We start from the raw sequence: 9,328 nt of genomic DNA, 5'->3' as shown, positions 1-9,328 counted from the left end.
GTTTGTCTATTTGTTTGTTTGTTTGTTTACTGTGATATATACAGTAGATAATTATAAGGCTTTCTATACAATAGAAACATGTTATTATGTACTGGACGTACCCTGCTATACATTGTCAAACTATTACAAACTATATGAAGACTGGACGTACCCTGCTATACATTGTCAAACTATTACAAACTATATGAAGACTGGACGTACCCTGCTTATTTACTAGGACCATATCGTGTTATGATAACATTGAAAGAGTAATTGGCAACCTGACAATAGAGTTATGTTTATAATAAACATATGATGATAATATTTGTTGGCAACCTGTATATATACAATATAAACTATCTATATTATTTACTGTGTTTATTATCTCTATTATTTATACTGAATGTAGATATTTATTACATGTTGATGGGTATTTTATGTTCTTGACCTATTCTAGAAATATTTGGAAGGACTCGTTATTTTTAAAGAGCTGCACAGTTTTTACCAATATCTAGTAGTGGATTTTATGAATTCTTTCTGTTATCTTAAGCCAGCTATTCCACTCATACATGTATCTTAATACCCATTTCTGAAGAAGGCGGATGCAAAAAAAGCACTGCAACCTAAGAATTGATTTCTCTTTTGCATAAAAGATTCATTACACTCTACTGTTTTTGTTATTCTTCCAAAACGACTAGAAAATTTTATGGGCTTTAGTTGATAAAAAGGACAATTGTGAAAACTAAAAACATATAAATTTATTACATTATGTCTGTTGATATAATTAAAACTAGGTTTAATAGTTGAAATCAGACATTCTGTAGAATACGAGCTATTTTAGATGTTATTAAGTCTGTTTTATTCTGTAATTATTGTGGGTATGAGTCAGAAGTATATTGATAGCTTTTTAATAGTTCTAGTCTGGCCTTATAATGGTTATAAACTTCTAATTTCAACTGGAAATCCAATAACCATGTACTTTCTACCATGTAAGCAATTTACTTACTTAGCTATTTTTCATGTCTTAGATATAACTACAAGCTTATATGTATTGAATACAGGGGTATATCTAGACCCCCTCCCCCCCCCCCCCCCCACCCCACCCTTAATACACCACTAAATGACAGATAACATAGGACATATTCCAGAACATCCAGTCATCTTTTAATAGAGAAAGCTTTTTAGTTTAAAATGCAATCGTTTCAATATTTACCCTAAAAAACCTCTGCCTTAATCTTTTCTCCCTGTAATAGATATGATAAGATATGACTATCTGACTATTAATTTATCAGCTTGATGCTTAATTCATATTCATACCTTACATATTATTATATTGTTAATCGCTCAGGTAGAAATTTCAACCTACATCATGGGAATGACTTAATGGTACTTAGCTCACTGGTCAAATTCAATAGCTCTATGTAACTGAGTAGCTTTTCAAAATGAAATATTTCCTGCGTTTTTCTGGTAGTGCTTGGTTTTTCTTTAAAATAATAAATAAGACAATTATTTTTCCTCTTAATAGTCAAAAAAGGTCAAAGTTAGCTTGTATGAGCTATGATTCATCAAAAAAAAGAATTTTTATTTTAAAAGTGAACAATTGTTTATTATTTTGTTGTTTTCAAGGCGGGTATTGACTGTATTGTTTGTCTACCATCATTAATAAACAGATTAAAATATCTCCAGCTGTGGCCCTCCTACTATTTTATACTATAATTCTTTACTAATAATATAGAAAAAACAAAAAAAAACATAAAATAATATGTCAAAAATTATGTTAAAGCTATTTTTTTTTTTTTGTTAAACGTCAATATATTTAATGAGAAATTTTGTCCACCAGAAACACCAAATCAGTTCTAAGTTATTGAATATGAAAACAATTTTTCAAAAGTTATTTTAGGTATTCAGTAAGGGTGACTAGATTGTGTTTCAAACTAGACTACAATTTCGTTTCGTTAATATGTTTACGTCGGCCTCCATCGTAATCTAACAAGATTTATACCATGGTCTTGCACTGATGATGTTCATTTCAACCAATCACAGCGCGTCATGCAGAATCTGTGTCGAAATATCAACTGAATTGTGGTATGGCGAAAAACCCAAAGTAGAACGATTTGACCAATGAGATTATGAGACTGCTGATACTTGCGTGTAAAAGTGATTCTGATTGGCGGGAGAGTAGCGTGTGATAATCTGCTATAAATAGCTTAAACCATCACCAATACGAAACCTTGGTATAAATCTCGCTAGATTACAATGGAAACCAACAAAAAAATAATAATGAAATGAAATAGTAATCCTATTTAAATTAGATAGTTATACCCCATGCATAATACTTACTGTCCATTCAGGGCATCTAACGCCCATTCAGACATCCTGGTAACTCTCTTTGACTGGGCATATCAACTTGGCATCTCTTTTCAGGCTCCACATAGCATGAATAGCTAATAGTGTCATGTTGATCTCAGCTCATTTATAATATTTCTATTGATTTTTGCCATCTTGATCTAGCTCATGTATGATATATTGATTTTAAATTTAAAATGTGCTATAAGTATAGGAATTAAAGAGATGATATCAAGAGTTAATGAACCATTGAAGGTATTTCTGGTGGTGATGAATATTTTTATCAGATATTCTCATTATCAATTATTATATTGGTTACCTAGCAACCATATAACAGATGTTATCAGTGTTATTTTAACAAAAAATAAAAATTCCTGTTTGATATCTTTTAATCAGGGATGTTGCAGGTTATGGCAAAATTTTAGATGCAGGCATTAACATTTTTTCAAGACCCAACTGAACCCCCCAAAATATTGACTGTTCCCCTTTAAAACTTGATTTAACAGGTAATTGAACTTGAACTAAAATTGAACCTTCTAAAAAAGTTCCCTATATTCTGGAATTGGGTTATCTAATCTACCTGATTCTATAATCTCTATTGTTTTTATTACGCATTTTTAGAAATGATGACTTTTCTTTATTTGAATATGATTGTAAGTTGTAAACATTCAAAGGTATTCAATGATATATGAGTAGAGGCAGGGATTGTTTGGCTTACTGGAACACCAAACAAATGCCATGCACTCTTGTGTTGTGCTTTACATCCACTGTACCATTGGAGAGTCCATCAAGTAAATAGTGCTGTTATTGATTGGCTGTTGCCTGATTATTCATCTGTAATGGTTATGATAAAAGTTAAGGCAGAGATTACATGGCTTACTGAAACACCAATCAGTTACTGCTAATCAGTAATAGTGGTCACAGCTCACTGTTCAGCATTCATTCATTCATTCATTCATTCATTCATTCATTCATTCCAGATTACCAGTGATATGCGAGATGAAGCTGTACATGGTATGGTCATCTTGAATAACAAATTCCATTTTCATCCAGAAACAGCTGGCTCAGCTGTAGCCATTTTTGATAAATTTTTATCTCTTGTTAAGGTATGTTTTTCCCTCATGGTGTTGCTTGTTTACTTTAGACCAACTAGGTGCCGAAAAGTAGAATATAAAACTTCATATCATTCCAATAGTATGAACATAGACAACTCTTTATCTTGGAGATGAAATTTTGTTATATTCGATAGGACTGTTAGTATATTGACATATGTTCAGAAGGTTCTATGTTTGAATTAAAGGAATTAATAAATAAATGATGTAATATTACAGGTACCCAGTAAATACCTGCGTTGTGTAACAACAACATGTGTATATCTAGCAGCTAAAACACTTGAAGAAGATCATGTAAGTTAACATTTCTGTTTACATAACCTGCATTTCTTTCTGGGACTGAGCAAATTGGTTCAAGTTTGGTTCAAAATTACATTTTCACTCAGTGTTCACTGAGTGAAAATGTAATTTTTATCAAAGATTTTAATTCAACCTCTTTATAGTCCCTCTAATTTATAATTATAAACAATGTTTTGTGTATATTTGTTACAGATTATCCCGAGTACGAAGGATATGGTAAGAACTAGTGGATGTGGATGTTCTCTATCAGAAATAACTCGTATGGAGTTGACTATTCTGAAGAAATTAAATTGGTCTTTACCAACTACATCATCCATTGATTCTTTACATATTGTAAGTAGATCTATTTTTTAGCTATGTTAATCAGTAATGGTGTCTACAGCTCACCATCGAAATTTGAGTCTTCAAATCCACGTGTGTTCAGAATTATCTACGTTTGAAAGTTAAAAAGAATGGTCGTCATTTCTTGAGATTCTGTCACATATAGAAAAGACAAATATAGAAATAGAAACATTTGAGGTATTTGGAGAAATTATACAATTTCCATACAGTTGTAGTACTCTGAAGACTATTTACATATAATCAAGACCCAAATCAACCCAAGAAAATGGTGAACCTTCGCACAAAAATCACCACTTTGCATATTTTTGATGCATTACAATAAAAAACTTCATTCTTAATATGAAACCATGTTATTTCAGATTCATGCTGTATTACTACAACACCACCCTCAACTACTGTCAGGCGTGAAATATATGACCCCCTCACATCACATGTCAACTATAGTACGTAAACTAATGACATGTCTGTCAGAACATCGATTACTGGCATTTCGTCCAATGACAGTTGTCGTTGCTATGTTAAGTTTAGAATTAGAACAGTTTGTACCTGGCTGGTTCAACTTAATTTCTATTATACAGAAAATGACAAATGTAAGTAAACTTATCAAATTTTCAATGACATCATTTTGCTTAGATACGTTGGTTATGGGTTTTCTCATTATTCCAGTCGACCCAGCTGTAAATGGGAAGAGAATAATCCATGAAAGATCAATGCCAAGAGGTTTTGATCTGAGACCAGCTGGAATAAAGGATCTTTAACTCCTGTGATAGTGGAAGTCTTGGATGCAACAACAAACCAAAACCCTGTGAGCTTCGGTCTGCATGAATAGTTGTAGATTAATATAATGAGGCTATATCTGCAGACAAGTTTCCCTCATTTTACACTGCATGGCGTTTTATTTGAACACTTGTAATGCCAACCTCTAAATGAGCTCATTTTACAAAGAATTTTGGCTTTCACTCTCTTTATTTCAATTTCAGACTGAAACTCAAAATTTGGTCCATTGTCGCGAAATTATAGCCACCTATTTGAGTTCTCGACAACAATTGATAACACCATACCAGAAAATAGTCAAACCAACTCAGAAATCTAAAAAGAGAAAGGTGGAACTAATAGAAGAAGATGACAATATCTATGATGGTATCAAACGTCTGTATAATGATGAATATATGTCAGAAACTTCACAGATACGAGGGTCATGTAGTTCAGAGTTACACCAGGATATGGAGCCAGAGTTATTTGCCCCTGTTCCGACTGTTTTCGCTAACTAACTTTCGTAATTTGTCATCCATTATGTAGTTATATTGTACCTAGCTTCATTCCTTATGATAACCTTTTAAAATATATTGGGAAAGAGTATCATATTTGTCTTGTACCAATTTGAATTTTCTTCTGCATTCTGATTGGTTTTCTGTGTCATGTGATAGATAGTCATGTGACTTGATCATCCAATCAGAATTCATTAGATACTGTAATTGTAACAATGTAAGGTGTATAGGTAAAATTTAAGAATAGATAATTTTGTAAACTATTTCGATTTAAAAACAAGAGTTCTAGTTTAAATTCTGATATATTTTTGTGTGAATGCTGTAAAATTTTTGTAACAGAAGATATTATATAAATAGGGCACACCTTCGTATGATCTCAAGGTCAAAGGTCATTCGAAAATCATAAGGAAGGGTTTATTTGGAAAATTTGGTTTTTTTAACACCATTCTAAAATTTAAATCATCTTCTTGTTTGGTTCCATTTAAATGTGTGATGGCTTGAACAGTTTAATGAATGGAGTATGAAGGGTCTGTATGTTTATTGAAAGCTTTAAAATCATTTTCATGTCCGGGAAGAGGCTGCTATTAATATCATGATACATGTTGAATGATGGGTGAAATGGTGATTGATGGTGTCATTTTTTATTCATAAACAGGCTTTTGTAAATCGCTTCATCCTTAGGTGTTTCAAAACACAGCGCTTAGAAAATATAGGCTTATGTGGAGAATAAGATAAATTCCTAAGGTATTTGAAAACAGGCCTACAGCACTTAGGAAATGTAGGCTTTTGTGGTGATTAATAATTATAAGTTAATTAAACGTGGTTCTAATTTTAAAGACAGGTTTAGTAATTTGATGTTTTTAGGAAAAAAACTATTCTGTTCTTTTGTTTTTATGTATTTATTCAAATATTTAGTTTTTAGTTAATTGTTTTAAATATTTTAAGGAAAAGTATTTTATTGTTATCGTTCGCGTTAAAAATATGGATAGTGGTGATTTTTGTTAAAGTTTAGTCGCTTGTAATAATTTATTTATCTGAGGTTGGTAATAGTACAAAACATTTCAAATTATTTCTTGAAAAAATTAGAAATATTAAAACAGAACTTGAATCATGTTGTTACTCAGAGATTTATGAAATTTGGAAGACATTATTTATACAAAACGTCCATAATTATAAAATAGTTTCTTTTGTGAAACCATAATTTTTGATATACACTAATATTGAAACTTATTATTTTGAAAAAAGGCAGTTTAATTTTGAATTGATATTCCTTATGGAACAGACGAAAAAAATTATGAATTCTTGATCAGTGCTTGCAAAATTGTACTCAAAATAGACTCTAAATCCTTGATAACTATGGACTATTACAGCCTGTTAGTAAATTAGGTAGAAACTGGTTTAGTTTTGTATGTAGTAATATCATCATTATTATTATTATTATTATTTATCATAACGTAATTATTATCATTACCATTATGTACAAATATCCTAAAACGAAGAAAAACTTCTGTCATTTTCATTCTTTTTCATTCAAAATCACATTTCATCTCATTTTCTTCACCAAAAAAATGTTAAGATATCATTTTAAAAACATCCCAAAAAATGAACAAAAGTTAAAAGATATAAAAAGATTATATCATTGTTATTTTAGTTATATTTTAGATAAAAAAAAATAAAAAAATAGCCAACAAATTCTTAAAGGAATCTTTCAAACATTTACAAAATACGAACTATTGGTTGAAAAAATTACAATACCATATTACAATTGTTAAAAACAAAGTTTTGTGGCTTATAACCTAATATTTAGGTTTACTTATTTTTGAAATCTGATGTTTGTTGGCTGTTTTTTTTAACCTTATTTTAATCTTCCTGGAATAAGTAATCTTTTGTTCAAATTATCGTTGGACTGTTTCCTTTTTTAAGATGATTAAATTAAGGTTAAGATGTCAAATGTATTGTATGTCGTATGTTTACTCTGTCATATCCAAATTCTGTTAAACTCAGAGAATTTTAACGGTTATTTGGATACAAACTGAGTTCATGTTGTCTTTTTTTACTATCACCAGAAATGTGATGTAAAAACGTCTTTTTTGTTTTCAAATTTTAAAACAAGATCAAATTTTGATGAAATCCATCTTAATTAAATAAGATTGTGGATCGTGGATCTTAAGAATTTGATATTTAGCAATTTGAATACCTCTTTGAGCTTTTAAAGAAACTTAAAATTTGAAGTATTCCAATTAAGTCTGGTGATTTACAGGAATCTATTGTCTTTGGTTACAACTGAATAGTTCTCATATGGTGCTGTAAAGTGGCGATGAAAATATTTCTTGAGAAAGTTCCATGATAAATAATCTCAAAATGTCTTTAAACATTCTCCAGCTTTTATGCTTTAGCTGTGTGAAAAATCTTTTAGTTGATCTTTGATAATCTGTTTCAATTTCTACCCTGCAGTAGTATTAAAGGGGCAATTCATAGTTTTAACTATTTGACTTGCTGAGAAATTCCAACTATCTCAAGCTTTAATTTAATTATATTGAACAGGGTATAATAATATATAAGGACCATTCTATTGGTCATTGATTATTTGAAAAATATGCATTATTGTCCAAAAATGAAGAAAATTCCTGAATTTTTGGAAATTTAAGAAAAGAGTTTATATCTTAAAGCAAGATTTCAGTTTTCAGCAATAGTTTTATGATTAGTCTGTGTACAGTGTACGATCTAAGTTGAAAGAAAGTACAGGCTGTGTATTCTTGAAACAATCTCAGAGCTAGGATATCCTTGAGTCTTTTAACACTGTTTCTAAGATATCCAAAGGTGTTAATCTAATACTGTTTCTACGATATCCAAGGGTTTAACTTCTAATACTGTTTCTAAGATATCCAAAGGTGTTAACTTCTAATACTGTTTCTACGATATCCAAAGGTGTTAACTTCTAATACTGTTTCTAAGATATCCAAAGGTGTTAACTTCTAACACTGTTTCTAGAATCTCCTAGGGGTCTTAACTTCTAATACTGTTTCTAAGATATCCAAAGGTGTTAACTTCTAAAACTGTTTCTAGGATATCCTAGGGTTTAACTTCTAATACTGTTTCTATGATATCCTAGCGCTAAGATCGTTTTAAGAATTCCTGGCTAGTTGTCAGTGAGAGAAAGAACGAACGAAAGTCAGTGATTTTATTATTATTTTAATACATGGTTACCATGGAAACCAAATGATTATTAAAACAAATTAAAATCAAAATATATTTGTATTTGTTTTCCATTTTTGTAGACTGGGGTGAAATGAGGTCAGTTTTAGTGACTGTAAAATCATCAGCTTCTGATAGTGAGGTTGCCATGACAAATCAGCATGCTTCAAATCAAATACGTAATAAGTATAGATTGAAGATTTTCTGTAATCTGATTGGTCAATAACTGAAATTAGTTTGATATCTGGCTTTCTTAACCAATCAGAAGACTTGAACACTATAGTCACTATAGTAATAGTAATGTTATATTCTCGTTAAATTTGCCCGAACTCAATATTTCATATGTAAAGATGTAGATTTAAACAGGAAAACACAAGTTCAAGTATTGCTTTGATGACACGATAACAGTTTTCAACACAGAAAACCTACTTTAAATTCATTATCAGATTCACAAAGATTTAAAGTCCGGTCTATAAATAGTAACAAGGATATTGGCTCATCCTTATTTTAGTCCACGTATTTCCAGAAGTTTCTATTTCCTGAACAGATATCACCATACACAGCAAATATTACATAGATCTTATTTACTGGGACTACTTTTCTTCCAAATAAGGTAAAAGCTTTGTGTATTTTAACACCCACACGTTTGCTTAGTTACAATACACATTCATGAATTTAATAAAGAACCTTTCCACCCACACGTTTTCACCAAATATTTCCTTGGATTAGTCACACAAAAACAAAAACAGCAGAAATATTTCGAGATGACGGCTTAACAAAGCTTCT

The 9,328-nt window shown here is 30.6% G+C and overlaps 1 protein-coding gene across 1 annotated transcript; it reads left to right on the top strand.

Annotated features, from left to right (window-relative positions):
- Nucleotides 1-3,305: 3,305 nt before the first annotated feature.
- LOTGIDRAFT_191775 (hypothetical protein) lies at nucleotides 3,306-6,211 on the top strand. The gene is made up of 5 exons (XM_009060427.1): nucleotides 3,306-3,431; nucleotides 3,657-3,731; nucleotides 3,930-4,070; nucleotides 4,439-4,669; nucleotides 5,060-6,211. The coding sequence occupies exons 1-5, from the start codon at nucleotides 3,318-3,320 to the stop codon at nucleotides 5,348-5,350; spliced, it is 852 nt and encodes a 283-aa protein (XP_009058675.1). The 5' UTR covers nucleotides 3,306-3,317; the 3' UTR covers nucleotides 5,351-6,211.
- The last annotated feature ends 3,117 nt before the right edge of the window (nucleotides 6,212-9,328 follow it).

This window comes from Lottia gigantea (genome assembly GCF_000327385.1).
Source record: "Lottia gigantea unplaced genomic scaffold LOTGIsca_42, whole genome shotgun sequence".
NCBI classification, from domain to species: domain Eukaryota; kingdom Metazoa; phylum Mollusca; class Gastropoda; family Lottiidae; genus Lottia; species Lottia gigantea.
The sequence above is the reverse complement of the archived record's forward strand: the minus strand, read 5'-3'. Positions and strand labels throughout refer to the sequence as shown.

Coding starts and splice junctions, on each gene's coding strand:
- LOTGIDRAFT_191775 (XM_009060427.1), top strand. CDS start 3,318: ATGCGAGATGAAGCTGTACATGGTATGGTCATCTTGAATAACAAATTC. Junction 4,071..4,438: donor CCATTGATTCTTTACATATT/GTAAGTAGATCT, acceptor ATGTTATTTCAG/ATTCATGCTGTATTACTACA. Junction 4,670..5,059: donor TTATACAGAAAATGACAAAT/GTAAGTAAACTT, acceptor TTTCAATTTCAG/ACTGAAACTCAAAATTTGGT.